The 17,827-nt window shown below is 38.8% G+C and overlaps 1 protein-coding gene across 1 annotated transcript in view; it reads right to left on the reverse strand.

Moving 5' to 3' along the window:
- Positions 1–4,845: 4,845 nt before the first annotated feature.
- Positions 4,846–17,827, reverse strand: part of LOC129764681 (uncharacterized) — a 96,539-nt gene continuing 83,557 nt past the window's right edge. The window contains exon 5 of the mRNA XM_055764028.1: positions 4,846–5,246. Within this exon, the coding sequence (XP_055620003.1) occupies positions 5,000–5,246 (247 nt within the window). The 3' untranslated portion in view covers positions 4,846–4,999. The remainder of the gene's footprint in view (positions 5,247–17,827) is intronic.

Here is a 17,827-nt window from a genome sequence, read left to right on the forward strand (position 1 = left end):
ATGTATGCTTTATTCAGGTTCCAATATGATTTTAAATACTTTTTCTGCTGCCTTGGTTGTTATTTGTTATTTGATACTAATTTTATTACTAACTGCTTTACGGTTGGAAAATAATTGAATGTTCATCTCTGCTAGGTCGCTGCTATTTTGCTATTGTAGATGGCAAGAGAATCACAAAAAGATATAGGGTGGAAATTCCGATGCAATGTTTCCCTCTCTTCAGGAACTGAACACCGAACGTAATAAAAACGAAAGCATACAAAGAATCCATTATAGAAATTTTCGCTAAAATGAAATTTGAATGCAACTATTATTCAATTTTGAATATATTTGGCAACACTGTGAAAATGTTGGAAATCCTATTTTTGTATATTTATCTTTCTCGATTGTTTTCCTCACACTGAGAGGAATAGTTAGTAAATACGACGAATTTTTCTGTACATGTTACCAATTCTCTAGTCATTTTCTACCCTACTAATCATTGGTACATATTACGAAAGAAAAATGGTAGGCACAAACGTCAAACAAACTACGATTTGTTGGTCCAACATTGGTGCAATATCAGTGAAAATTTTAAAATGTTTTTCAATAATTATTTCTAATTGAAAACATTCTATTTGATTACATTTAACTCCACATACTTAGAATACATTATAATAATAATATATAACTTATTCTATGAGCAGCGTACACGAGGAAAGTTCCCGTTCCTCTTCCTGCTGCATCGCTCTAGTTTTCATTATTTAGGGAGTGTCGGTAGCACCAGCACGTTTCATCCGCATTTTGTTCTCTCGTGTCTCTATGAAGAAAAGAAATACATATGTTAATAATATTAAATATGTATATATGTAATGAAACGTAACATCAACAAAATGCTTACCTCCGAATCGCTTCATCTCCAAAATAGAAATGGCGATTGCAAAGCGCGCACATCACAGATGTTAGGTATGACAAAAAAAACAAAGTTACTAATGGTATGAAGTAAAATCTACGAATCTCTGGTAGGAACGTTCATTGCGTCTGACATCGCTTTTACGCAATTTTGGTAATATTTACAAAACATTTGTATATTTTACCAATGTTTTGGCTACTAAAGATTTGGTAGCTGCTTTTACTAAACTATTTCTCCAGTGTCATCAATCAATCAGAAGCCGAGTTGCAAGTGGTCCGAGTTTCACAGGAAAAGTGGTTCGGAATCGGCCCCCTATTGACGAATTTACGCAAAGCTGAATCAGCTCATGCGACACTTACATTAGAACTCAGAACTACAAAAGTGAGGGTGCTTGTTTATTTTACGCACTGAAAAGCAAGATTCGGTGGTGATTATCCATTTTATTTCAATTTAGATTCATTTCAGCGATTGAATGTCGTCAGTATATGGTAAGAAAGTTGGAGTTTTGTATATTTACGAAGGTCTTAACACGCGATTTGACCAAAGTCATAGATAATCTTCGAAAAGTTTGATAATGCATACCGGTTATTGATACTATGAATAATTGCGATGAAATCGATATCATATCAAATTGGCTGATATCATTGATTATGTAGGGGTCGATACGAGAAGGATTTGCAGTATTTTTAGCACAAAACTCCCTATTCATCGTTTACTTAGTTGAAAAAAATTAAAGTTACAATACTTATAACAATCCTTTCCTCGTAATATACATAGCAGGTTGTAAAATGATGATTTTCTAACCTTTTCAGCGTGGAAAGAATACACGAAACTGTGAGGTGCAGGAAAGTCCTATCCCTCGCAGTTGACAGTATAACAGTGATGTTGATATTATATCCTGGCAGCACTAGTGAGCCATACATTGGGCATAATTTCCTCGCACACAGACAGCTATCGAGTCGGTAAGTCATACTCAATATTTACTCCCTGTGTCGGGTGATTTCACTGTAGGTTTATACTGACGACATTGAGGAACCTTTTACAGGAGATATAGGAATGCTTCACATTGGCGATCCTGCCGGTATATATTTAAATATGCAGTGAAATCACCCGACATAGAGAAAAGTAATTAAAAAAAAAAGTGGCGCGTCGGGCAACCGCCAGAGGTACTGCGTGTTGGAATTACCGCTTGGAAAATAGGCATGTTGGGACAACCGCTTGGAAAAATGGCGCGTCGGGACAACCGCCTAAAAAAATTGCGTGTTGGGATAACCGCTTGGAAGTGGCGTGTCGGGACAACCGCCTAAAAACTGCATGTTGAGATAACCGCTTGGAAAAGACGTGTCGGGACAACCGTCTAAAAAAGCTGCGTGTTGGGACAACCGCTTCAGCAAAAGAATGATGGCGGAGCAGCCACCCAATGTCGGCGAGTTGAAATGGCTGCAGTAGTGATAATGCGAGTTGGGTTGATAGCATAGACTAAATGCTCGTTCAGTAGCCAGGGAATCAAGATGATTCGTAGGACAACGCTTGAGGTGGCACATGCCGAGCATCCTTTGATATGGAAACTGCAAAGCATTTTTTCGTTTGCGAGTATGGTGACCTGACATGGCTGCAGATTCTGATCTATCGGTGAAGTCATATGAGACTGGTGCCATAAATAGAAGACCGGAGGAATCAACTCCAATGTAATGGATATTCGCCCATGAAACGGTTTGAGATACGATTGTGCTCAATTGCATGGTCCATATGTGAGATATTGCGGCGTCCTGGTAGTAGTTGTTATCGACTACAGATCGAGGTGTGCGAGAGCCTACCCCATGAGGTATAATTGTTGAAAATACGAAAAAGGTTCTGGATGCGATGCCTGGCAGAGAAGGGTTTTCCGAAAGCGATAAAGTCCGACAATGGTCCGCCATTTGATGGTGAGTAATATGAAAGTTAGTGTCGTGAAAGAGGCATTCAGATAAAATTCTCTACACCATTCTTCCCACAACAAAAGTTAGAGTTAGTCGAAAATTTTATTGGAAATTGCGGAAACAATGTCAACCGCATCGTTAATCGGGAACAATTAAAATAATGAGCTGCATGCTGCAGTACAGGTGCATGATGCTGCTACCAACTCAATCACCAGAGTTTTCTACAGAGAAAGAAATGCGAGAAGGAAGATCCAACGAGATTTGCCTCTATTAGACAGTGGAGGAGCATATAGTCACTTTAATGGTCGACTGCCGGTCTGAAACTAAAAGGATGTTCCTGATTTGACACCAAACGTTACATTGTGGAGAGCATTGTATACCGTTTCATTATTGATAATCAGCTGGATGCACCTAAAGTAGAAGTGTTAGGGAGCAGTATATATTTTTAAATCACTTATACACTACTGGCATGCTTGCATCAATAAGGGTTTCATTTCTGTTTCCATTTCTTTTTAATACATAATTTTACTTTAGCTGGAAGTATGTATCTTCTCCCGTTAATAACGTGGATATTTGTTCCGGTTTGCAGCGTATGAAGAAACTACGGATATTTCAGTTGCTATTTCCTGGTAGGTTTTTCTGTAAGCGAGAATTTATAATTTAAAATTCAGTGGAAATGGATGATAAAGGAACAAGAAAAGAATAAACAACACAGAACAGTTTTGACAGCTGCGTGTTATTGAGTGCGTACGGTACTTTCTTATAACCAAGGCGCTTATATCAATGTATAACAGGTGAAGCAACATCATCACTTCAATAAGAAGGGGATTACGGTTTGTGGAGCGGGGGTTGTTTGTTTTGTTATTGCTAGGATACGCCATTTTTGCATTTCCACATACGAGAGTAGTGGATATGAGAATGAAATTCTACAAAATCATTTTTTCTTTTTCACATAAATTCGCGAAACCCGAACATAGTAGGCATCGTTCGAATAAGTGTTGTAGCAGTTTGTAGAGAACCGCCGGCAGCGTGCTGATGCTGTTTGTAAACAATACCGACAGCATTTCCAATATGGCTGAAAGTGCATTTCATATGATTGTTTCACCTGGTACATATAGAGGCGCCTTGCTTATAACCAAGGAGCTGGAATTGGTGGTTCGTTTTCGACAGTATGATGATAAGGCATGGAAGATGCGAGAGGGGATAAAAAATGACAGCGACTATTTTTGTTTATAAACAAAGCAGGTCTAATTTTTATGCTACATAGCGGTCCACACCAACATATACATACGCTGGGCCGGTTTCAATCGAAATAGCTGTTGTGTCTCACAACCCGCACGATCAGGTGAGTCTCCAGTTAAAGCAGCAGTCGCCGGGAAACGATATGCATGGATATCCACAGCGTATCGCTATCACTCAATCCTAATGGGTCGCCAACGATTAATGCCACCAGAGCGAATGGAACTTAGAGCAGTACAGCACAAGCCCGCCGGGTGATTTCACTGTCGGTTTATACTGACGACATTGAGGAACCTTTTACAGGAGATATAGGAATGCTTCACAGAAACCGGGAAATTTGAAGATAAATTCTGATTTTTCTAGAAAATTTGAACGAATTTCACACCAAAAAAACAAAACATCCCCATTTTACTCGCTGCGCACTCTGGTTGTAAATCCAACGTAAATTCGTAAATTGTCATGTCTCGTCTCAGGTATATACGTCTCAGGTATATACGATCATTGTGAGCGCCGCTATAGCCATAATGAAATGTAGGGACACCATATTGTAAATCAGGACAGCATATGAAAAATAAATCAGGGCGCCCAAAAGAATCAAAATCAGGACATGTTCTGCTACATCAGGACGGATACAAATGAAATGCCCTTTTTCTAAATGATCTAATCCTTGAAAATAAGAATGAATATTCATGAATATTGCATTTCATTATGGATACACTATTAATGGATATTCCTCATAAACATCGAGGATATTCATGGAATTTGTGATAATAATCAGTACACATTTGGTCAATATTTATTTCAGTACTATGCAAGAAAACCCAGACGTTTTCGATCATTCTTGTCCTTGAAAATAAAGCAAGTTGTTTTATTGATTGCCTTTGAAATGCGCTAGCTATAAAGAAGATGCGTGTGCAGAAGATATATAAATTATGGATTTTTTTTCTGCTCAACAGTTTTTTTTCTCCCTGTCACAATTTGTATCATGGTTCAAATTTTCCTCGTTTTCTTTGTCATCTTCAACATTATAAATGTATGGCTTGAAAACTCCTCGAACGCTTTCGTAAGCTTTTCTAAATCCGAGTTTCGTGTAAAGACTTCTTGATGCATTATTCTCTGGTCTTATAACCACGAATGGAACATATCCTCGTTGAATAACTAACTTTGTGAGCGACTGAGCTACCTGTATCCCATATCTGTAAATAGAAAGAAATTAAGCACTTAAAAATGTGGACAATTAATGATTGAATTATGGAAAACATTTTACACAAAACAAAAAAAAATAGATGGTGGTGCAAAACACTCTGATGTTGGACTCAAACATATGACTCAATGAATCGACAAATGTTGTGATGAATGTGCAGCTACACGGTGAAGTTAATAAACCTTGAATTAGCGGCTCCGCAAAGCTTATGCGATTGAGACTTACAAATAAATGAATTGGAAAAAAAATACACGGTGAAGTGAATGTTTGATCCAATGCGTTCGGTCCAAACAATCGGCGAGTATTTTATTATGTTTATTATTTTTGTTTACCACCGAAAACGTTTGGGCGCTTGCAGCATGCATATGTATTAGTGATCTGTTGGGCAGTCAAAAGAGATCGCTGCATAGGATTTATATGGATCGACAAGATTGAGCTTTGTTTAAATAATTATTTTAGCGCAATTTTTGTGCAATTTGCAGCGTAGCGCGTAATTTCTATAACTAAATTACGCGCTACGCTGCAAATTGCACATTGCGATTGTATAGTCGGATTAGGTGAAGTTTGCTCCCAATTAGGCTTTGTGCTTACCCTGAAATGCTGGTCTCGTGATGAAGTAAACTATAAGGGTGGGTTTAGACTAGTGATATATTCATGTGAAGAAATATGATGAGATTTATAGAAATCGTATCAACCGTTTACACTAGCGTGAACTTCTATAATGAATATGTCTTAGGTGAATTTATTCACCTGAAGTAGAACTGCATCCAACTTTAGTGATTTCTCACCAGTGACAAATTCACAAGCGTTTACATATGCTGAATTTATTCAAGTTATATATACCTCGAATAAGTGTATCATATTTATTCTCACCCGCTTACACCTATTTTCACGTGAATAAATCCATCTATAGCTATAGATCTCCCTAATGTAAACCCGCCATAATGAATGTTCGTGTGCAGATATCCTCAATAGCTGTTATTTTTTCGATTCAAATCTAGTGGGAAAGTCGCTCAATGAACATCTCGAAATAGGTGCTAGTAAGTTAAGCAATACGCGTCAGACAAGAACATCGATTGATAATTAATACGCTTCTGCTGCCTATAAGCTACAATTGTGAACAAATGATGTTTGCCCAACAGATGCTCTGCATGTATGTGTAGCAAGAGCCCTATTTTGTTCCTTCATGTGTGACTGTCGATCGCCCTGCATCGCCCTCAGCGAAAGCTAAGTGAGCGAGTAGGATGAATTGTTCCTATATTTTCTCTACCTCACTCGCTCTGATGCATAGCGTGATCTATTCCGTAACTGTAAAATGATAAGCGTAATCTAAACGCCCTAACTGTTTCGTTTTGATTGGCCCGATTTACAGTTTCCCCAACACATCCATCAAAATCAAGCAGCCTTGGGGAAATCGGCATTGCAAATACATGAAAGTGTGGGATCTTATGTTCTCACCGAAATGTGTTCCCCAACACAGACTTCAAAACCAAGCAGCGTTGGAGAAATCGGCATTGCAAACACATGAAGGTTTGTTTCGACTGAAATGGGTTTCGTTAACACAGTCTTTAAATCCAAGGAGTGTGGGAAATTGGCATTGCAAATCATGTAAGTCGGGGGCATTTTTGTTCCGACTGAAATGTGTTTCCTCAACAGAATTCAGAGCCAAGGTGTCAGAGGAAATTGGCATTGCCAATTCATGCAAGTCGGGGACATTTTTGTTCCGACTGAAATGTGTGCCTAACACAGGCTTCAAAACCAAGATGTCTGGGAAAAATCGGCTTTGTAAATAAATGCAAACTGCGAGTAATTTTGTACCCGCTTGCAGACTAGAATATGTTTCCTTAAAACGGTCTCCTAAACGTAAGAACCTGGGAAAATCGTGCAGACACTAGAGGCGAATGAACTTTCAAGTTTGAAGCCTCTATAGTACAAAAAGTAGAAGTTGAAGTTGTTGATTCATGCAAGCCGAGGGTACTTCTGCACCCGCATGTTTTTTTGCACTCCGAAAATTGTTTTCCCAACACGGATTACAAAAGCGGGTACGACCACAACGCTTTGGATCGGTTATTCAAGATTGCATTGAAGGATATGACTTCATATCTTCTGCTCACTGAATTTTTACGCATACCATTTGATGATTAGGCAGAATGTTGATAACCATTTGCTGCGATAACGCCTATTGATTAAACAATATGTGTTCGACGTACATGTCAAAATCGAAACTGAGTGCCTGAAGTTCATCAAATGAAGCAAATTCGCGGTTCGAGAAGTACGTGCACTTGAGAGATGCAAACTTCAGAGGAAAATGTAAAATAAAATAATCGTTTGATAATTCTTCCGACTTCACATGGCATAATACAATCTTTTTACTATCAATACAAACAAATGATTGCTAAGCTAAGGTAGTCCCACGTCAACCTTGCGGTTATATCATAGATATAACCCACCCATTTTTTTTTGTCAACAAAACAAATATTTGCTTTTCACAAACTTATATTAGTAATAAAAAGCGTATTCAGACGATGTTTTTAAATCGGATCAAAAGTTAACGCTGAAATTTCTTATTGAAGGAGAAGCATAAGAGTAGGTTCATAGAATAATAATCATAAAAAATCATAACTTTTGTTCATTATTGATGCTTGCTTTAATATTAATTAGTAATAGAATAATAATTAAATAATTGAGCTAATAAATAAATCGATAACTAATTTCTCTCAAAGAAATGCTGCTGACAAAATGTGTCCGAAATTCAAATCAGCGCATAATAAAGAAATTTACAAATTATATAGCACGATTTTATGGAATTCTGTTATTCATAACTTACATTACTTCTAGTACTATAGGAATGATTTGTCAATATTTTTAATAGTTTCAGTTACCATCGTTAGAGCTTAAGTGTCCGGTTTTCGATGCATTGCGATATACAATGTATTGAATATATAATAATTGAAAAAGTTCATATGACAATTTCAGGAAAGGTTAATTTTGAAATAAATGAAATGTGCTGTATTTTCCCAATTAGATTGTTACCTGTTACCAATCCTTACCTGTTCTGGACGTTATAAGGTATAATTAAAAGATCATCTTCTAGAATGAACGTTCCTAGTAGAACTTTTGCCGTCTCAACGTAGGTATTACATTCATTTTTATAAATACAGTAAACATTCACTAACTGGGCGAAAAGAGAAGACCACTTATCGACATTCGCGTTTTAACTGGTCCGGCATGTTAAACGTCAAATAAAATCGAGGGAAACTTCAATGAATTGTTTGATTCGCTTAGTTCCTGTAATTGGATAAATAAAAGGATTCCAATGGAAGTTTCGCATTGAGTGCGACAACAGGTATGACATATGATTTGAGAAAATTGTTTTTCTGTAGTTTAATCAATGTTTTTGTCGTGCGAAAATAATGTCAACTTTCATAACATTTAAAATTACATTCGAATGCCCCTCACAGCAAATCTTCCATTTGAATATGGCGTCGATTCCCAGCTAACATTAAATCGTATAATTTTGCACGTGCCAAGTCTTACAAGAAATCCGAATAAATCATAATCGCATATAATATCAATCAAAGTATGTATCGTGTATATTTGAAATCGCATAAAATGTGAAAAGTCGATTTTATGTACCATTATCAAATTAAGTCGCAATTAGGTATAATAAACATCAATTTTATGATGTACATTGTCGTAAAATATATTTAATCCGCATCATATGCGTATATTACGCTGATGCAGTTTGTGTGTAGTATAAGCGTATAATTTAAATCGATTCAGTACTATAGTGAATCGTGTTGCATGCTGAAGAAAATCATGTAACAGTGAATCATATTAGATCCTAATAAAGAACATATTACATCATATTGAAATGTCAATGAAATGCTGATGCACTCGAAAGTTTTAACCGCTGTTGAATTAAATATCAGATAGCCGCGCGAGATAGCTGGTGGATGATAATCCAGACGACCGGAGTTCGAACCCACATCGGAGCAGTTTTCACCAAACATCAATCTGTGCCATTTTAAACATTCATATTCCACTCCCAACACAAGTCAATCAAACAATTATTATTTCTGCAAACATAAATACTCATATATAAAAATGGCGATTCGTGAGGCTATAATAAACATTTCACGAAAATATTTTGCGCCATTTGTTTTTTTTTCTATGTCTGTAATAAATCGTATATGAGTATGGCAAAAGTCGCTATTATAGCCGGTCAAAGTTGCATATTCATCCAAACAAATTCGGTAAGCATTTGCCATGTATGTATATGGCCTCCACTTTTGCATGCATATGCCAGTTAGGCGCATTATATGCCAACTAAATTTTAGGGCATATGATGTTATATACACGCTTGTTATGCGATTTAATGTTTGCTGGGTTGTTTACGAAATTATGCTTTTTAACTGGTCCAAGGACCAGTTAACGTTCGCCCAGTTAAATAGCAGACCAGTTAAACCAGGACCAGTTAGCGAACAATTAGTGTAGTATTTAGTTGAGATTTCTCATGCTACATAACACGCCTCGAATATTTTCTGGGCAACCAAACAAAATTTTCGCGTGATATATTCGAAACAGTTTTTTTTGTAATTAAACAAATCTGTGTTTTTTCTCCAATCTCCAAACGCTCGTATACTATAAAAGAGATTTGTTCTGCGCGTTCAATCTTATAACTCGAATTTTTTACTATCATTCTGTGTGAATTGTCTTCTGCTGATGTTATACGATCACATATTTCAGAATTGTTATTTCCAGTTGATATCTGTATGCATTCACTTACTTCTTCATCTTCCACAAAATCAATATCTTCAATCCTTTTTAATTGCCCATTTTCTATACTTATAACATATTACACTGTAACACTGCGACACATTATTTTTTCTTCGAGTCTTGGTACAACTGTTCGAGTCTCAGGAGCTGGATTTATAAACAAGTTTGACATGGATCCATGAAAATAGTGCTAAGACTCAAATAGTCGAAAAAAAAAAACAAAATAATACATCTTTCAAGGTTTTTATTGCCTTGTTCAGTGTTTCTGAATTCAACATGATTGACGATTCTATTTTTTCTCGGTAGATTAGTGTTATATTTCGAATTATTCCCTGGTCCATTGTTTGAGCAATAGATACGGCATTCGGCATTTGTAAAAAAGCTCATATTAATCTATTATCAGAGAAAAAATAATCCCCTCAATGGTGCACGGAGCAGTTATCCATCATGATAATAAAACGGCTTTTGCTTGTAGTTTTTTTTTTTCATTAAAAACTGACAAGATTTCGAAGCAAATTAATTTTGGAACCATTTGCAAAATAGTTGCCGGTTTTCCAATTATTTTCCAATTATTATCAATGACAGTTTAAGAATATCAGTAAAATAGGAACACGATATGATAGTTATTCGGTTTTGTCAGTGATAATTTCTGCAACACTTTTTATCTCCGAATGAATTAGTGTAATGTTTTAATATTTTGAGAAGTAAACTAAATTCGTCGCGATTATCGAGATTATATACCAGGTTGAAACTTTTCATTGCCCGATAATCGGTTGTAAACTTTCCGCCACGAACAATATTTGAAGCTTCTTTTTGGATGGCACTAACGTTCCCAGTGGAACTTTTGCCTTCTCAACGTAGGTACTGTAGTGTCCATCATATGTTGTTAATTATTATCTTGTATTAATCTTGATTTTACCACACCTGAATCTGATAGACCTTTGACTATATTATTAGGCATACCTCTTTTGTTAACACCTTGATCGACAAAGAATAAAATGGTCTTTATACATTCACGTTCAAGAGTAGACGCGTTCTTTTATTCTACGTTAAACAGAGAACAGACACTCTGTTCAAGTTACTTGTACCAGTGTCGAACAAGTAATTGGCCTCTAACTTGAACAGAGTGTCTGTTCTCTATTCACTGGCTACTTCAACTAGAGCGCTGACTGGCATCGTCTAAATCAGCCTTTACAAACGGCCCAGACTCTACATTGGCGAACGAGGAGAAATTTTTTCATCTGTCGTGGAAATTTTTGAAAACGTATTGACGAGCAGCGGTTTACGGTTTGATATTTATATTTACACGAATAAGGTTTCAGTTGGAGTAAGTATTGAATGAATCAGAAATTGTCTCCGGAGTGCATTATTTGGTATGGTGTTGAAAATTGGTGGTAAATGGAAGAAATAGAGAAAATAAAATGGAGTCATCACCATGATTATCGGAAATAGAGAAAAAATCAAATTATACGATAAAGGATAAATTGAAAGTGACGAGTAAAAGCATTACTACATGGTGGACAAATCCAGAGTGAAAATTCAAGTTTATATTAGAGCGAATGAAGCTATGGACCTTGCGTTACTGTGGTGATTGATTGTAGAACTCTAGGAAAGATCTGGAAAGTGGAGTTGAGGTTAGATTCGACAAAAATGAGCATGTGAGGGAACAAAATTTGGTGATGATTATGGATGTACCGTTTTTTTTTATGCCGCAGTTGGATGTGATTAGAAAAATGTTATCTATCTCGATATTTTTAACATGATGAAGGGAGTGAATCGACGATGAACAATTTTAGCAACATGATGCAATAATTATTGGAAGCATCTTAGGTAAAGATGTTTAGTCGTTAGTCGAACCATGTTTTATGTATCACGGGGAAGCAGTGAGTCAAAAGCCAATTTTATCATTTAAGTGAGTCAATAGCCGGGAGCTGGATTCTCATTTAATAAAAAAAGACGGGTGGGTAATGTCGGGGACATAACCGGAGTGACGTAGGACTATACAAAGGGGACAGCTTTTGTTAAATATATATTTTAAATATATTGTTTTATTTTCTTCTCCTACGTGAATACCTACCTATCTACCTGAAAAATGGATTAGTTTACTGTTTACTCTTTATGAATATGTTGATGGTTCTGAAAAGAACCTTTGGTGTTGTGTTTTTGTTATCACTCGATATTCCCATCATGTTCGGTTAAACCTTCCTGTTTAGCTATTGCGTTTGCCACTCGCCACAGCTTTCACAGTTGGAAAATTTCTTCCCATTCAGCTTGTGACATGTTGTTCAGTAAATTACATTTAATGCGACGTGCCGGAGAAACACTTTGCCACTCACTGAAACTAATTGTTGCCTTGATGAGCGCCGAACCGAAGCTACTCTGTTCTTGATGCGGGTTTTCTAATTGTCGTGAGCAGCTTTGCAAGCCAACTCGAGCACTCCGACGGCCGAAACTCTATAATCGCTGTTAGGTATACTGGTTCTCCGGCACCAATCCGTTCGGCCTAGTTACCCTTGCGGAGCAATCAGTGAATGCGACCAACAGGGAACTGGAGTCCTGCACGGTTCGAGTGAGACTTTGCCTTTCCCTTAACTTGTCCTCCTTTGTTACGTCCACGATGCCGATGCCGTACAACCACACGGGTTTACGGTTTGAAAGAAAATAAGATATTTTTTTGGGGTCCGCGTGTTTTATACTCTAGCGGTACACACTCACAGGATAGAGACAAATCGGCAGACTCAGCCAGAGGGGCGAGTCCAACGAGACGAACGAATGTGCGTTAAAAGGGAGCGATGGCAAAAAAATACATTCATTACGATTTGTTCGCTCGTTGGATTCACATGCAGGCTAAAAAGGGTCCTTTTCAGGATCACAAAATTATCTTCAATCTAAAGAGTTTATTGTTTTGTTATAAATCGATATCCCCATCTTGTTCGGCTAAACCTTTCTGTTTAGCGATTGCATTTGCCATTCGCCACAGCTTTCACAGTTGGAAAATTTCTTCCCATCCAGCTTGTGACATATTTTACAGTAAATTACATTCAATGGCACGTCGCATTACCACAACTCAGTGTCGGATTGGAGGTAATTTTAACCTGTAATTGAACATTTGCGATGACAGTGGTACAGTGTCGACTTTCAATGTGGGGTCATAATTTGGACCCCGAACTCTATGTTTACAAAAATGTCCAACTAAATATGTCGCATTACAGGTCCGTCCAATTAGCTAAATGTCGAGATAAGTGTAAATTACTGTACTTTCAATCTAGAAGCAATTTAAGAATTGGTGAAAATCAATAAGCTCAGAACAACTGCTAAATTCACATACTCATCATATCCTGGCAAACAAATTATGAAAAAATCAATTTGTGTTTTATTATTATTTTGGATATTGTTTTAGAAAGCATTGAACTGTATTTCCTAAACTCTTTTTTTGGAAGGTTTAATGGCCCTGAAAAGCGCCTTGTTTTATGGAATGATTCCAATTTAGAAAACTTAGTACTCGTGGTTTTGAAAAAAACATTTCGAACGCCCTCGATGCGGCCTTGTTCTGGATTTGCCACCAAAGCAGTTTGTATGAAGAACAAACTTTTTTCTTCTGCTACCTGCTGCCGTTTTGCGATTGCGTTTGCCACTCGCCACTCGCTGCAACTGCCTATTGTTGTCTTGATGTGTTCTGTTCTGAATGCGGTTTTTCTTATCGTCGCGAGCAGCTTTACCAGCCAACTCGATCAATTCGACGGTACTGGTACTAACGCGCTCGGCCTAGCTACCCTTGCTGAGTAATTGGCAGATACACCTACGGAGAACTGCACACCTGCACGGTTCGAGTGGGACTTTGCCTTTCCTTTAACTTGTCCTCATTTGTTACGTCCACGATGCGGATGCCGTACAACCACACGGGTTTACGGTTTGAAGAAAATAAGATATTTTTTGGGGTCCGCGTGTTTTATACTCTATCGGTACACACTCACAGGATAGAGACAAATCGGCAGACTCAGCCAGAGGGGCGAGTCCAACGAGACGAACGAATGAGCGTTAAAAGGGAGCGATGGCAAAAAAATACATCATACTGATTTTAACCTCCGACCGAGAAGGTCGATTTTGCTTTCAGCAGCTCGGAGTTTTGGCGTTTCTGGACAGCGGACTGGGACGTTCCCCCTGGCGATTGTGGAAGGAGATTTGTTGCAATAAGTTTTAAGGTGACAGCAGAAGGAGAGCGGGAAAAGGCAATAGCTCGCTTCGACCGTGGAGAGCGGGTGCTCACCGGCTTGCCGGAAAAAGCGCGCGCTTTTTCGGCGTCACCGACGCCACGCCCCCTTTTTGCTTTCGGGCAGTGTTGCCAGTTTTTTTGTAGTGCCAGTAGTGAATCTTAATTATTAAATAAAATCTAAAAAGAAAAAAAAACACGCATACAAATAGTGAAGTGACTGAAGCAATTATTAGATTAAGTGTAATTTGCAATTTTCTGCACCTATTGGTGGCTGTTCAAAGTGCTTTATCGGAACAAAGTGTAATTTTCTGGGAAAATACCCCTTAGTGAATATCCCCCAATAAGGAATTTTAGTGGTTTTATATCCGTACCTGCTGACTATAACCTAGGTTTAGTCAAGCAGAAGCATGGCTTCAAGTAGCTCCGGGCCTCCGGGAAGCCGGGCTACAAATTTCTATGAGGGCAGGCCCACCGAAGCCACCGCTCCACTATGGGCGGACCCCTCGAACGGTAATCTCCAGTACTGCTTACTGCTTCTGAGAGCCACAGGAGACAAGGTGCTTCCAACAAACCCCTTCACAGTCAGCAATACCATCAAGGCAGTTGTAAAAAAATTCAACAGCGCCAAACCACAGCGAGATGATCAAAAGAAACTCCAGTACATCAGACAACCAGGGATGAGGATACAGTCGGTAAGTTACTTTCGATTACCAAACTGATTGATAATACCCCTGTAGAAGTGATCTTCCACCCAACTTTAAACCAACGCAAATGCGTTGTGACTTGCCGCGAAGTTATCGACCTTCCTGAATCCGAACTGGTGAAAGAACTCACCGCTCAAGGTGTGATCGGCGTCAAACGCATCACCAGAAAGGACAACAACATTGTTGTGCCAACGGCCACTTTAATATTGACCATTCGCGGAACTGTCGTTCCCAATTTCATTTACTTTGGGTTCATTCGAGCCGGGACTAGAAATTTTTATCCCAATCCCATGCAATGCTATAAGTGCTACAAATTTGGGCATACGAACAAGCGATGCAAACGCGAAAATCCGCTTTGCAGAAACTGCGGCCAAGAACATCCGGAACAACAAACAGACGCAAAAAAAAGTATGCGATGCTTCAGCTTTTTGTGTCAACTGCCAAGGGAACCACTCCTCTTCTAGTAGGAATTGTCCCGTATGGCAAACCGAAAATAAAATCACCAGAATAAGAATCGACAATGGAATCTCATACAAAGAGGCAAAGGAACAGCTGCAACTTCAAAACAATGCTCCAACATTCGCAAGTGTTCTGCAAGACAGACTATCCAACTTGCAAAAGCCAGCACCCAGCTGCAACTGCAAATGTAACTGCGCCTCGGCCGCTTCGGCCACTTCTAGCCGCGAAAGCACCCCCCCAATTGAAACTACATTCGATACAACCATGACAGATTCAACAACTGGTAGTTCATCAACTGAATCCGAAAGCGAATCAGTCATTTCTATGGATACGTCTGATGTTCCAAACAAAAACAAAAACAAAAGAAAAATAACTAAAGGATCATCCTCAGAGTCAGATCAAAAATCTGAAGATGAGACCCAAACAAACAAGGACAAGAAAAGAACTAAGAATGAACAAAGACAGACACCAACAACAAATAACAATACAACCCCAACAGAAAACAACAACAACAACAACAACAACACACATCAAACAAAAAACAACAATAACAACAACAGCAACGCACATTCAACAAAAAACAACACAAACACAACAAACACTCCAAAGACTTCTACACCAAACAAAAACAACACCAATACCTCAAAGAAAGCTTCTCTTTCCAAGGGTAAAGGACCATCGAACTAATTCTCTTTGAATAGTTCAAACATACACACAATTAAGACTTACGAATTAGAGTTAAAAACACCAACACATTCACTCCAACACAGAAATTCGGGATACAATGGAACATCAGAAGTATCCGACGAAATATTCTAGAATTGAAAATGCTTATTTCAAACTCTAATCCCACAGTCATAGCCCTTCAAAAAACTATGACACCAAACAACTTCAATAAACACTTCATCTCAAAATATATCACATATTTCAAAGAGGGTCCCAACCCCTCAAAAAACGGAGTTGCAATCGCAATCAAAGATGGCACTCCACATGATCTTCTTCCCATTACCACTGATCTTCAGGCAGTGGTAGTGCGCATTAAACACCCCTTTCCAATCACCGTCGTTAGCATCTACATCACTAATGATTCCGATCCGAATACTCTACGCGGACAACTGGACCATCTGTTCGCCCAACTTCCCGCCCCAATCATGCTTATGGGTGATTTCAACGCCCATTCATACGCCTGGGGAGGTGCATACCTCGATCGAAAAGGATCCATCATTGAGGATTTCATATCCGACCATTCTCTTCTCCTTCTTAACAACGGCCAACACACCAGAACCCATTATTCTGGTACTACTTCAGCCATCGATCTCACTATAGTATCAGACAAACTCTCTTCAAAACTTTCTTGGAACACCCACGATGATACTTGCGGAAGCGATCATTTTTCAATCTTCACTTCCTTCGGCCAAACTTCTCCAGAGTTTTTAACAAGGCCAAGATGGAAATTTGAATACGCTGACTGGGCTGGCTATCAGTTTGACATTGAAAACCGCCTCTCCGCTAAACGAGATTGGACAGCCGAGGAATTCTCCAAAGTTGTCCTAGAAGTTGCAATGGTGCACATCCCCAGAACCAGTGGCATCCCTGGCAGGAAATGTGTCCCATGGTGGTCGCCTGAGCTGAAGGCAGCGATCAAAGGTCGACGTAAGGCCCTACGCAAATTAAGAAAGGCCCATCCGGACAGCCCACTGAGACCCACTCTGCTTACAGAGTTCCAAAGGGCTCGCAAAGAAGCTAAGACTGCTATCAACACAGCCAAGCACAACAGTTGGGTTAAATTCGTCAGCGAAATTAATCCCAACGCGTCAACAAAGGAGTTATGGAGTAAGATTGGCAGGCTTCATGGAAAGAAAAGAAGCAAAGAATATAATCTTCTAATTAACGGTCAATACACCAATGACCGGAAAATCATCGCCGAGGCGTTTGGAGATTTCTTTGCTTCCGCCTCCTCCAATCAAAACTACGACCAAACCTTTCTAACCCACAAAACGGAATGCGAAAGAATTCCCATCGATTTTCATACCGATTTGACTTCAACAAAAACCTCTCGCTCAAAGAGCTCGATTGGGTACTGAACAAAGTCAAACAAGGATCCACAGGACCTGATGACATCAGCTACCCTATGCTTAAGAATCTACCCCATCTCGGGAAATAAGCACTTCTGAAGCTCCTCAACAAAGTCTGGGACAGTGGAACCCTCCCCAGCTGCTGGAAAGAGGGTTTAATGATCTGTATCCCGAAACCAGACATGAACAACCATCTTCTTGACAATTTCCGCCCCATCACTCTCCTAAGTTGTGTTGGGAAAGTCTTGGAAAAAATGATCAATCGACGCTTAACGACTTTTCTAGAGTCAAATAAGCTGATTGACCCCAGACAATTCGCATTCCGTGCGGGAAAAGGTACAGA

This window comes from Toxorhynchites rutilus, chromosome 2, assembly GCF_029784135.1.
Source record: "Toxorhynchites rutilus septentrionalis strain SRP chromosome 2, ASM2978413v1, whole genome shotgun sequence".
Lineage (NCBI taxonomy): Eukaryota > Metazoa > Arthropoda > Insecta > Diptera > Culicidae > Toxorhynchites > Toxorhynchites rutilus.